Source organism: Medicago sativa, chromosome 4, assembly GCF_051527215.1.
Source record: "Medicago sativa cultivar Bolivia chromosome 4, Bolivia_mono, whole genome shotgun sequence".
Classification (NCBI taxonomy): Eukaryota; Viridiplantae; Streptophyta; class Magnoliopsida; order Fabales; family Fabaceae; genus Medicago; species Medicago sativa.
In genome coordinates, this window is record NC_140752.1 from 9,808,999 (window position 1) to 9,822,385 (window position 13,387).

At 33.3% G+C, this 13,387-nt stretch overlaps 1 protein-coding gene, 2 long non-coding RNA genes and 1 pseudogene across 4 annotated transcripts; 2 read left to right on the forward strand and 2 right to left on the reverse strand.

Moving 5' to 3' along the window:
- The first annotated feature begins 1,331 nt into the window (after positions 1–1,331).
- Positions 1,332–5,091, forward strand: LOC146926142 (ankyrin repeat-containing protein BDA1-like; annotated as a pseudogene). Its single transcript, XR_015034035.1, has 2 exons — positions 1,332–2,085; positions 4,166–5,091. The product of XR_015034035.1 is annotated as an ankyrin repeat-containing protein BDA1-like (transcript).
- A 115-nt stretch (positions 5,092–5,206) lies between these two features.
- LOC146926143 (uncharacterized) lies at positions 5,207–5,732 on the reverse strand. Its single transcript, XR_015034036.1, has 2 exons — positions 5,585–5,732; positions 5,207–5,364 (listed from the first exon to the last, which is right to left on the reverse strand). It is a non-coding gene; the product is annotated as an uncharacterized LOC146926143 (long non-coding RNA).
- Positions 5,733–6,742: 1,010 nt separating this feature from the next.
- LOC146926144 (uncharacterized) lies at positions 6,743–7,079 on the forward strand. The gene is made up of 2 exons (XR_015034037.1): positions 6,743–6,843; positions 7,022–7,079. It is a non-coding gene; the product is annotated as an uncharacterized LOC146926144 (long non-coding RNA).
- A 3,991-nt stretch (positions 7,080–11,070) lies between these two features.
- LOC146926145 (uncharacterized) lies at positions 11,071–13,041 on the reverse strand. The gene is made up of 2 exons (XM_085758526.1): positions 12,733–13,041; positions 11,071–11,387 (listed from the first exon to the last, which is right to left on the reverse strand). The coding sequence occupies exons 1-2, from the start codon at positions 12,958–12,960 to the stop codon at positions 11,202–11,204; spliced, it is 414 nt and encodes a 137-aa protein (XP_085614652.1). The 5' UTR covers positions 12,961–13,041; the 3' UTR covers positions 11,071–11,201.
- Between the last annotated feature and the right edge of the window lie 346 nt (positions 13,042–13,387).

The following is a 13,387-nucleotide window of genomic DNA, read 5'->3' on the forward strand; positions in this document are numbered from 1 at the left end:
AAATTTATAGTGTTTTTATTTGTAAATATATAATCCAATATGTTGATGAATTGAGCTGAATTGGAGGGAGAAGGGAGAGTATCGAGGACAAATGAACCTCAAATATATGGTAAATTAGGCCTAAATCAGGGCTCTCTCTTATTATAAATTAATTAATTAAAAAAGCAATAAGAAAATCCTAAGTATCGAACTAAGGACCACATACATATCAAAAGCGGACCTGAACCACTAGATAATACATGCGGAATTGAAATTACTAACACATTACTTGTATATACAAAAAAAAAAAAAGGGGCCATCAAATTTTGGAGTTCCAGCTCAGTAGAGTTGTTTGCACCCCCCTTATGGTCGGCCTTGAGTATGAGACCCACCACTTCTCTCATGTCACATGAGAGTTATGTACAATCCAAACCATTGATTTGATAGTCGAGAAAAAATGAAAGAATTTGAGATTATAAAAGAGGATAGATTAATTTAAAGTTAGAGATCTTTTAAATTAAGAAAACATGACAGAACAAGACTTACAGAATCTCCTCCAATGTCCTACTATTTCTCATTTAAACCAAATAAAGGCTTAGTTACCACTTATGAAGCTCAGATACTTGATACAATATGACAACGATACTAGAAAATTTAAAATTAAATATCAAAATGCACAATATGTAAATATAACCAATATTGATATTTAAAATATGACAATTAGTTAATTACTTATATCCGAAAAAGAGAACATCATTGCTTAATCAATTACATACTCCCTCGAGAATGAAATATAATCAAAAAAGGTAGGGAAAAATTTGATGTATGTGGTAATTTTTTAACCACATATGTTGCCTTTTCAAATACCACTTTTGCTTGTATTTGATTCTATGGTGTATATCTCAAAAAGAGAACATTATTAGTGTTAAACTATATTCCAAAAAGAACACATTACCTAATGTATATATTATAATGTTTTTTTTAAAGAAAAAATAAATTAGACTGGGATGTATGTATTTGATCGACTCCAAGTCAATATATATTTTTTGTATTTGATTAATTGATTTTTTTTCAATATTGTATTTGATTGATATATAATACTTCATCCGGTCCTTATTATAAACAATTGACTTTTTAGATTCATTGTCAAAGTGATATATCCAATCTATATTTATAACAGAGATACATTAATTATTCAATGAATCTAAAAAGTCAATTATTTCTTATAATAAGTACGAGAGAGGGGGGAGTATATGTTAGACAAATTCCCATTTTATAAATCTATTTGACTGACTTGGGGCCGTAAAAACAAAGACAAAAAGTTTCGAAATTAGAGATATGGCATGTGAGTAGGTTGACCCAAGTCAATCAAATACAATAAATATATCTTTATGAACACCCTCGTCATTGTTTAATAAAGGAGTGAAGAAAATTGAAACCATGTCAATCAAATACCTAATCTTTTGTTTGATCTTGCACACATTACTGAAAAATCAGAGTTTCAAACATGAACACCACAAATAATAGTGACCGATTGAAAGCTGCTGCTCAAGCAGGTAATATAGATCTCCTCTATACTGTAATTCAAGATGATCCATACATTTTGGAGCGTATAGATTTGATACCATTTGTTGAAACTCCTTTACATACTGCTGCATCTATGGGTCATCTTCAATTTGCCACCGAAATTATGAATTTGAAACCTTCATTTGCTTTGAAGCTAAATCAGCAAGGATTCAGCCCCATCCATCTTGCCATGCAAAACAACCAAGAACATATGGTGTATCGCTTTGTGTTTATCAATGAAGACCTTGTTACAGTTAAAGGAAGAGAAGGCTTAACTCCTCTTCATTTTGCAAGTCAAATTGGTGAGATTGAAATTTTAGCTCAATTTCTCATATTGTGTTCGGAATCCATTGAATACTTGACTGTGAGGCGCGAGACTGCACTGTATATTGCTGTTAAGAATGGACAGTATGAGGCCCTTAAAGTACTTGTTGGGTGGCTCAAAAGAAATACAAATAGAGGGGCTAAAGATCTTTAAATAGGAGGGATGAGGAACACAACACCATTTTGCATATCTCAGCACTAAGGAGTGACCCGCAGGTAATCTTATGCCATTCGTAAAAAAGAACACATTTAGAATCCAAAAGAAAATGACTCTCATGTAGTTTATCGGTGTTTTTGGTGACATAAGTGTTAGTTTTAAAATGTTACTTGCATGATTAAACTAGAAATCTTAGAACATATTGTACAATGTTTTTTCAGAAATTGTTTGAATGTTCATCACGTTCTTGAGTTTTAATGTAATAAGATAAAGATAATTGTCTAATTCGACATAAATCAACAAGGATGTGTATGACTTGAGAAAAGTTAAAAGCTTTAAATATAAAAACAAAGGAACTTAAAAGAAAGTAATTTGCATTGCATTGATTAAAGTGTACATCAAATCAGTTACATATATTCTTAACCAGTGGCGGAGCCAGACCAAATTTTTTGGGGTGGCCGCTAACAAATGAAGAAATTATATCTTTGTCAACTCTTTCAATGTCATCGGCCGCCTTTAAAGAATGAATCGATTTTTCGACTTTTCATCTTAACCTTTCCTGTTGAAACACTTTCAAAATCACCATAATTTCAAAATCAAATAAAAGAAAAGGTAAAAAATCAAATTACAATGCATGAATTCAAAAGCTGAGCCAGGTTCAATAGATCTTTTTTGATGGAAAATGCCATGAATGTTGCTACTTTTCATGACAAGTTGCTAGAACATGATTATAATTATAGAAAAACCAGACACAGTCAAAAATAGAGGAAGCAGCAAGATTAGCACATCTAGGCATGCTACAAGTTGAAGATATGCTTACATTTTTTTGAATCAAATAAGCTTACATTTTCCATCCTTTTTACCTCTACTATTTAGGATTATTGATTACATCCTCCTCTCAAAAGTCATTGCCATGCAACAAAACTCACACCAAAAGGAAAACACTTCAGAAAAAAAGATAGCATACACAAGTTAATATTATATAGGAAAAGTCATTGAAAAATTACTCTCAGTTCAAAACTCACTAAATGGTAATAAGCAGTTCAAAACTATTATAAATCAATATTACAATTGAGAAGCCAAATAGATTTGAATCAACATTACAATTTTTGATTTGCTTATTCATTTTCCCCTTTTGTTTTGATTAGAGTTATAGAAAAATTGAAATTGAAAAACAAATCAAAAACCAAATACATCAACAAACAATAGGAAATAGCAGTATCATTACCAAACAAAAGAACAAAAATAATTTACACTTACTCAGTTAGGGTTTGTGGGAGAGATGGAGACAAGTGAAGAAAATCAGAGATCAATATAGAGAGAAGATAAGTAGATGAGTGACATGAGTGTGGGTTTGAGTTCGATGGAGAGTTAAAGAAGGCAACGGTCGCAGCGTGGCTGACGGTGGGAGATGGTGGAGGTAGCGCTGCAATCACCAGAGAGGGAGAACATGTAATCGCGTTTTAGAAGACAAAACTAGGAATGACATGTTTGTAATTTTTAAATAACATCGAGGGTATAATAGTAATTTCCCAAAAATAATGGGGAGGCCATGGCCATCCCCAGTCCTCACGTGGCTCCGCCACTGTTCTTAACTCTTTTCTCTCTTCGCTTGGATAATTCAAGTGTGAAGAACTTTTGCATGTGATTTGTGACTCTGTTTTCCTATGAAAAACTACTATATATACGTAAAAAAAAATTAACTGAAAAAACCAACAGTCCTAAACTATATGTCTTCCACATACTTGACTTGCTTTCCACGTGTCTTGGACCTATGATCTTGTCCCTTCAGAGAGGATTTGAATTCCTTCTAGGTGAACTCAAAGACTTGAAAATGTTAATTTACATCAAATCTTGTCGAATGCATTTGTATTCAACCTACACCCGAAGAAAACTCCTTTTTGATGAATACCTTTTCCTGTCGAAAACAAACACTTGGAAACACAGGTTAACACATGTTACTTTTTGTATTGTTGTAAATGATGACCATATTTGTTATTACATTTTCATGTTCTACTGATGCGTCATCTTTTTCATTGAAAAACACGAAAGACTAATTATAAATAAGGTAGGTTGTTTAGTTGATAACATGAATGATCTCTAACAATTGTATCGTTCTTTAATTTCTTGGTAGAACAGGCACTTCTATTGTTGTTAAGTACTGGCCGTATAAATTTGGAGTTAAAGAATCTGGAGAACGAAACCGCATTAGACCTAGCAAGCACTCCAGAGATCAAGAGTACATTATTAAGTTTTGGAGCAAAACCTAGCTTAGAAGTCAGTGATGCTCCCAAAATTGCACATATTCTCAGGTCAAAGACCACAATAGTACATAATATGAGGATTTTTAAAACTCGCATTAGCAGAAACATAGCAGAAGAGGAACGTAACACTTGGATGATAGTTGTGACTCTTGTTGCAACCGCGATCTATCAATCAGGATTGAGTCCCCCTGGTGGAATTTATCAGGTTAGTGCTACAGATGACAATGGTTTGAACGCCACGTCCTCCAATTCTACCATTTTTACTCCAGGAAATGCTGGGAAATCAGTCTTGTCAGGATATGAATTCATTTTGTTTTTATTTGTAAATATGTATTCCTTTTCTGTATCAGTTTTAGCGATATTTTTAATGATACCATTACCAAGTAGAACAATAGCCTTTCTAGTGGGTTTATCGCTAGTTATTTATTTTCTATGTGGAGGATATCCCCTACACATGTCATTTCCATGATTTTATTCATCGTTTTTGGCACATTTCTAGTAGCCATGGTGATTGACTTCAGTTTTGCAAGGTACTCAATGCTTAAACACAGAATTGCTAGGATAGTTAAAGCCTTAAAGGTTCGTTAATCGTTGCAAAGGAGAAACACCAATGATGTAACCGTCACTAGATAAATGATGGTACAATGACTGACTACTGAGATCTCTACAACTCAAACCACTGCTGGCTGAGTTCACAACCAATAATATCGATCTCAACGACGATCTGTAATTTTCCTTGTCATTGTTATCTTTCTGTTCAATCTTAGTTTATTGTGATTCAATGTATTAAATATTTTTATACTTCTTTATTTTAATCATATCTTTGTATTTTCCTCTCAAAAAAATCATATCGTGCATTATATTGAATTGTTTGGAAGAAAATTTATCACTGATGTCCTTAATTTGTGTGATAGTATTTTGGAAAGAATTTGATTATTCAATATTTGGAAGACTAAATGTTGTTTGGAAGAAAACTGAAATGCACTCAAAATTTATTACAAACCGTGCAACTTATAAACATAAACAAAAAAATGCAAGGTGAGGACATGGATGATCACTCCATCGGAAACCATCCTACACAAATACAAAACACAGAGCAATAATAACATATTTTGGAGTAGAGACATGAAAATAGTGGTAACACAAATTAGTTGTAACAAAACAAAATTCCAAAATCTAATGATATTGTAGCCAAAACTTAAAAGCTAAAATCAATTTCAATTTCAATATAGTAATCAAAATTGAGCCAAAATTGTCAGTTTATAGAAAAGAAGGAAAAAAAGAGATGACCTACAATAGAGATGTTGGTGTTGTGGTGACGTGCTGGTTCTGTTCTGCAGTTGGTGGGTGTCGTTGTCGTTGGTGGTGGGCTGGTGACCGGTGGTGCATAGTTTGTGGAATTGTGGCTTTGGGATTTCAGTTTGTGTTGTGTGTGTGTGTGTACTGAGATAGGAGAGGGAAGAAAAATAGAAGGAAAGGAAAGGAAAGCGTGTAGTGGGTTGTTATGTATCAAAACAAAAAAAAAATTAAAAATTGGGTCTAGGCTGGTGTGACACTTGCCACACCAAGCCTAACTCAAGTCTCTCTCTGCCTCGAAACAAACTTAACCTCAAAGTTACAATTCGAAACTAAAATACGTCTAATATTGTTAACAATGACATTGAACTCTTATGCACCTTCATTGCTAGCACAAACAACATCTATGAACACTTGTGAGTCATTTAGAAATGTGACACTTAGAAATTTGAAGTTCAATAGTTGTTATTGTTAACAAAATGAGCGATTGAATGCAATACAACTAAGTGACAAGAAAATGAACTCCAAAATGAATACAACCTAACCACAAATCTAAAAAAGATAACAAAATCAAGAAAACTTTCCAAATGAATACAACATTTTCAAATCTAATTTCCTCCCTTGCTCGAACGATGAAGATTTGATCTTATTATGTAGGGGTTTCATGTTGTTAGAGTTTATGGTTAGATTGATTAACGAGAGAGAAAATAAAGATGATTTTTCATGAAATTTTAGGTTTTTCATAAAGTTACAATTTTTTTTTTATAAATTTCCTAATGTCAAATTTCACTATCAAATCGTTATAAATTTTATAGACAAATTTGTTCTTTTATATGTGACAAATGACGTGGACGAACATATCAATATTTAACGATGTATATGTATCTAATGTTTAAACCGGATGGTATATGAATCATTTGATAAAAGTGAACCAATTTGAGTGAGGATCAACTAACTATTTTGAAAAATTAAAGGATGAAATTGATAGATAATCACAAATTGAAGGACAAAATAGTCTATTTCCCTATCTCTCTTTTTCTAAAATAAATAAATAAAAAAAAAAAAAGACTTAAAATATAGGTTGCTTATAGAAAACGGTGGTTGTAATTCGTCGTCTAGCTATATAAATAGAATCGAATACCCTTGAAAATAATTTAGTGAGGGTAAGGTCTTTTTGTTTTCGAGCTGCTTTTTCGTCGTTTTCGTATTCAGACCCAAACCCTAACTCTTCACCCAAAACCATGTCGACCAAGCAAGGTAGCCTTCAATCTTCTATAACTCTGTTGATTCACGTGATTCTATTGATCATCAATCTCTTTAATTTTAATTAATTTATCGATTTATAACATGAAGAACCCTAAAATATAGATCTGTTCATGATTGTTAAAGATTTAATTTTTTTGATTTTTTTTTGGTTTGCTTTTTGTGATTTTAGGTGGAAAAGCTAAGCCTTTGAAGAAGCCAAAGTCTGATAAGAAGGATTACGATGAGGTATTTTAATTTTTTTTGTGTGGATATTATATTGGTTTTTTATTGTATATTTGAATTGTGTTGGTGAAACAATTGAAGTTTTCAAGTATGGTGCGGTTTTGATTGAGCTTGGTTGTTTTATTGGGTGTTTTTTGTTATAGAACTCTAATTCCTTTAAAATTAATACATTTTTAATTTTGGGTTTTATTAAATTTAATTTCCATGTTGTCATAGATTGAATTCAATGATTTCTCTGTTGTATTTTGTTGAAACAAACAGAATTCGACAACTACTTTGTAGGATTAGGATACTTTTTATATTAGTGACCCCAAAATTAATAGGTCCGTCTGATTAGAAAGGATAAGCGGAGTATTTGCAGATATTGTTGACAGACAATAGCATATTCAGTTTTACAATTATACATAGGCGATGAATGTTTAGAGCTTATATGGAGTTAATCATGTCATGTAGGGAGGTGTAATTTATTAAAGTCATGACTCATGAGGGAATGCATTTAGTTTCTGTTTTGTGAACCATTCAATCCTTTTGATTGCTAAATTCAGTGTGAATATCAATGAAATTTCATTTACCATACCTAGAATGGGAGGGGCAGCAGGATAACGAGGACTTGAGGGATGTCGAAAATTGTGTTAAGAGTGGTTTTGCAAGGTAAATATGTGGCCACAAGTCATATTGGCCCTTTGGTGTGGGGAGAGGTAGACGGTCATTTATTTGGTAAGGTTTGGGACCCTTATTGGATATGAAGATGGCAGGGACCATTGTAAAACCTATTCCATCATTTATGTTTTCTTTGTTAGTGTTTTATTTAGATTTCAGCTGTTAATTGTTGTGAAATTTTTGTTTCAACCATAATTGGTATTTGATTTCATTTTTGTTGCCTTTTACTTGAGGATCTTGTAAATGGCCTTGTGATATAATTGTATCTGTATTTTGTAGGTTGACATGGCTAACATCCAGAAGAAAAAGGATGAGGAGAAGGTGAGTTTATAGCTTTTTATCTATTACGTTCAATTTTTCTGTTACAATGATCTTATTTTTACCTGATTCTGTTGCATTGGTTGAACCTGTTACAATGATCTTATTTTTACCTGATTCTGTTGCATTGGTTGAACAGGCGCTAAAGGAGCTGAAGGCTAAGGCCTCACAGAAGGGATCTTTTGGAGGATCTGGACTCAAGAAAAGTGGAAAGAAATAGAAGGGCTCTCTGTCATGATTTCATACTTTCATTATTGAGCTCTGTAATTACGATTATGACCATGATAACATCTCTTATTGTGTGGCCTTTTAATTGCTGATATTAGTACTGAACCAAAGCTTATCGTAATGATGTAAAAGCAATAAGTACTTGTTTGTAGCTTCATTGTGTCTCTCCCTTTGGGCTTTTGATGATAAATACATCTGTTTAGTGTTGTGGTTTTGGCATAGACTTCTCTTGGTAATAATGCGTTGCAATGCAAATTTTCAGTTATCAAATTCTATTATGTTCTCACCTTATGGTAACAGCTTACCTTGTGAGGGATGAGATTCTTGATGTTCTCACCTTATGGTAACAGCTTACCTTGCGAGAGATGAGATTCTTGATTCGGGTCAATGCCATTTTTGGCATTAGCTCTTGCGTGTAGTTTTTACAAAATTTCAGGGGCTTGTTGTGATTATGTCAAACTCACGGCGAATACAAACAAGTATTGAATGTGCTTCGTTGGCCTACACTGTAGCTGGTTTTTAATTACTTACTAATATTATTCTCATGTTCTTCATCTAATCATGACAAATATTTGCCAATTTTCAAGAGTTACTGCAGTTTCATTAATCATATGGATACACTATAATCAACTAAAATCTACACGTTCTCTATGTTGCTTAAAAATGGATGATCTTATGTATACCCGTCATAAAAAGGTTGATATTGGTTTTCTGGTTTTTTAAAATAAAAATGATCAAGTAGAGTAGTAAAATACAGTTGTGTCATGTGTTTCATTTATAACTTTTGTTTGAAATCGCATCATTTATAACTTCTGTTTGAAATCGCATCATGATTGATTTTCTAACTAGCACAATTTTTAAAACTAAACCTCTAAAGAAGTTAATTGAACTTTATGTTTTTGTTTGGTTAACCATTTAAAGTATAACCGATTTTGAAACTACCATCACAGCAAACTGTTGTCATATTATTAACAAACTGTGAAACTGGTGATCTCTCACTATACATCATTAGTGTCAAAGTTTATTGTCTGTTGGTATTGAGGGAAGATCTGAAACATAGGGTATGGAAAGATGGCGCAACAAATTGGCAAAGATGGATTAGAGATGGATCCACAACAACAACCGTCGCTTCAAGGGAAAGTCGTCGTGATGGCCGAGTTGAGACCCTCTCATTTCTCGAAAGAAATGGAAGGATCCATTTGGAGATATATAGAAACAACATTAAAAATGGGTTCACCATCTTTAGTTTTTTTTATTAAAAAAAAAATGGAAATAAGAAAAATCAAACTTCTTTGTGTGTACTTATCTCTCTTTAAATAGACCTTTCCATTTCTTTTGAGAAATAAGAAATAGAGATCTTTTCTCCTTTGATGGTCGGCTTAAGATCCTCTCTATTTTTGGTTATGTCCATTAGCTCAACTCAACTACTATAACTTTAGAAATATAAATGCAAAAATGTGACATTCAATGAATCCAAATCTTTTTTATACACCCTAGAATGTTTAAAAACTATAATAATAGCGAGAACAAATGGGGAGAATGAACGGAGAGATCCAACCACGGCAGTCATTTTTGTGCAACCCAATGCCCACCCTGTCAGGGTCGGCCAAACATATGTGGTACTCTTACGTGAAAGTTAATAAAAAAAATTATTGAAAAGTGAGGCTATAACATAGAAAGTAAGATTCTTATTCATTCAGACTTATGCCATTTGACACCAAGACGAAGATTTTAAATTTTCAACTAATTACATGGATTTCAAGACAATAGTATGTGGATGTACATGACAACGAGTCAACTATATTGGCTCTCTCAAAATCAGCCCATAGACAAGAGAGGAATCTCCATCATGAAGATCCTCAGAAGGCAAACATGTTGGTGAATCGTACGATAAATCAAAAATGTTCCCGGTGATTTGTGGTAGTGCCCTGTCGAGGAGATTGTCCGAGGATCCTTATGTCCTAGGTTTATGTTGTGACAAGCTTGTCTCTAAGAGGACCTTGTGTAGATCACAACAACTTGGATTTGGTCCTCATTCTGCGATATAAAAGAAAGACAGTATAATGAAGCAGGTGTGAACATTGTTCTGCATGCTTTTCTTATACCTATACACTGAATTAAGCATCAAAGCTTGTCCCTAAGAGGGACCTTGGGTAGATAATGAGGTTTTTGGTCCTTTATTCTACGATAAGATACGGATACAAAGACAGTGTAATAAATCAGGTGTAACTATTGTTCTGTTAACCTACACTTCTCATACCTATACACTGTCTTAATTATATCAAGTGCCTTTTTAAGTCCTCTAGCCACTGCAATTTACCCCAGCCAACCAAAGGAGCTAAAGCACAATGATGAAGTTCAACGATCAACACAAATCTTTAGCCCAATTAGAAAACCTAGTTTTATCATGTTTCATTTCAAAGTTTTTTCATCTCCAAGCTATTTCTTTCATCTCTTCTTACGTCTTGAATACAGGGTCAAGTAATTAACCACGAACTAATTTAATCAATTAACAAACGGAGATTGATATAATTTACCACTACACTGCCCTTTGTGGCAAAGGATTAAACCCCCCTTCAAAGCTGAAGGTCCATCTCTCGGAAAATTCAGTATTAAAACCATAAATATAGGTCCAGCAAACTGATAGAATTCTTGTGAAAAATCGACCTAGTGAGGAAAATATACTTTGGTATCCTACCCCAACCAAAATGTCAGTAATACATCAACAAATTGTCAATTTTCTGGGGTAAATTAACCTCATGGTATACAATGCAAGTTCGCGTAGAAAAATTGAAGAAAGCTCAAACTTCACTTCTGATTCATATAAAGCTCTTACATTACATTACAATAAGTTCAGGAAAGAGACTACCCTAGTGACATATCAAGATAACTGCAAAATTCAAGACAAGTCATTTACTAAACTATTGCTCTGGTTTATCTGGATCCTCCTTATCAGGATCTTCTTCTTCCTCTCCCTCTCTTTTTTCTTCCTCTTCTTCATCCTCTTCTGGAGGATCTTCAGGCATTGGAGGTGGCAAAGGTGTCTTCATCGGACTAAATTGAGGGAATATATCTGGTCTTCGTCCTGGCTTAGGCCTTTCCCACTCCTGTCAGTATATATATTAAAAAATCTATCAGCTGGAGTATTTGAATTAAAACAAGAAAAAGAATTCAAAGTCTCATAAAACCTAACATCACCCAAACCCAATTTGAATATTACAGTCAGCAACAAGATTGTGGACAAAATCTCAGAAAGAGTAGCGTGGTTAATTGTACAGACCATCGGGCCAGAATGAGAAGAGTGAATTCATCTTTTGCATTGATTATGCACAAGGAAATCTTATAAACTACTATCAAAATAGATTAACTCACCAAAACAAATCTCTAAAATATACAAACAAACAAAAAATCTCAAATTATCCTAACCCAAATCCGGTTATTACTATCAGAGCCGCCGGATTGCATTCATAATGAAACGAAGGGTATGTTTGGGACGGAATAGACAGGCTTATGGGCTATGGCTAGCTTTTCTTGTTGTTGGAGTGGTTTTTAAAATGAAGAGTTTATGGGAGTTTTTTAACAAAAACCCACAATCCTCTTTTACTGGTTTTTTGAATTTCTCCCAAATGAAGGATGTTTAACTTGCAAACAAGGTGGGTTGTATAATCTATATTCTATTTCCCTTTCCCATCCTTTCTAAACCCTTTCCATTCTTTTCCTCCAAACTCAGGAAAGCGTTTTAAGAGGGCAACAGAGAAAAAGAAAAGGGTTGGTATATCCTCCCTTGTTAACGAAACGATTTGGAGAAATGTGAAAAACCCTACAAAACTCTGATTTACTCTATCTTTTAAGTAACCCCAAATTGAGAAATTGTTTACATTTGAACATTGTGTAAGTCTATACTCCCTTCCTCGGTTCCGCCTCCTTTTTCCCCCCAAAAAAAACCCTTCCCTAACTCCCGCTCAAAACCTAAAGTAGCAGGGTTGCTAACTATCCTATCAAACACAAAATTCTCTTCTATACACATCAAACCAGAATCACTCAACATACTTTCTTGCTATGAAAACATATTCATCATATGCTTCAATCATGCATAAAGGAAACAAAAGCACTCATCAAAGAAGAGATTTCTTCAACTCAACAAAACACAAAAACTAATTTATTTATTTATTTTTTAAATTATAACTTTCACATATCTTAATTCTTAACTGCAAACACAAAAACTCATCACAAAATTTATTCTAAAACATAACAAAGTTCATCATCATGAAAACAAGAATTGCATCTAAGGCGGCTTAAGTTTGATTCTAAATATCAATTAAAAGATGCACACATCAAATCAATTAAACAATAATTACAAATTAACAATTCAAAACTTCACCAACCCCATCACATCCCTATTCACATAAAAATCACCAAACAATAGAATTGAATTGAAATTGAAAAGCTTACGATTGGGAAATCGAGAGGAGAACGACGAGTCAACTTCTCTTCATCAGGAGCCATACGAACGACGTGCTTCGAAGAACGACGAAGTGGAGGAAAAGAGAGTATAAAGGGTAATCGACAGTTACAAGAAAAGGAATTGGAAGAAGAAGAGGGAAGATTATTAGGCTTAAGAGAAGAGCAAGAAGAAGAAGAAAGAGGAGTGAGAGTGGGGTTTAGGGTGAAGAAAGCCATGGCGGTTTTGCTCACAATTCTCTTCTCCCAGCGGCGTAGCCACACCTAATCTTAATCCCTACCTTTCGTTCCCCTTTTCTTATGCTGTACTTCCCCTGCCCCATTTTAATATTAAATTAAATTAACTTAAATTGTTAAAATATTTTTCATAATTTATCCTCTTTTTTTTTTTTTTTTTACATTTACATAAAAACCAAATAAATAGAGATAAAATAAAAAGATAATTTGAATATGAGAAAGATAATTATAACAAAAGTTGTGATGATTGTACAAGTATTATTTCTCTTGGCTTTAACATAAAGACATGATATTTGTACAACCACTTTATAATAACTTTTTAACAACTTTATCTTTCATACTCAGTGCCCGTTTGGTTCAGCTTTGAATATAATTGATTCTGAGAGAATTGATTCTGATAGAATTGATT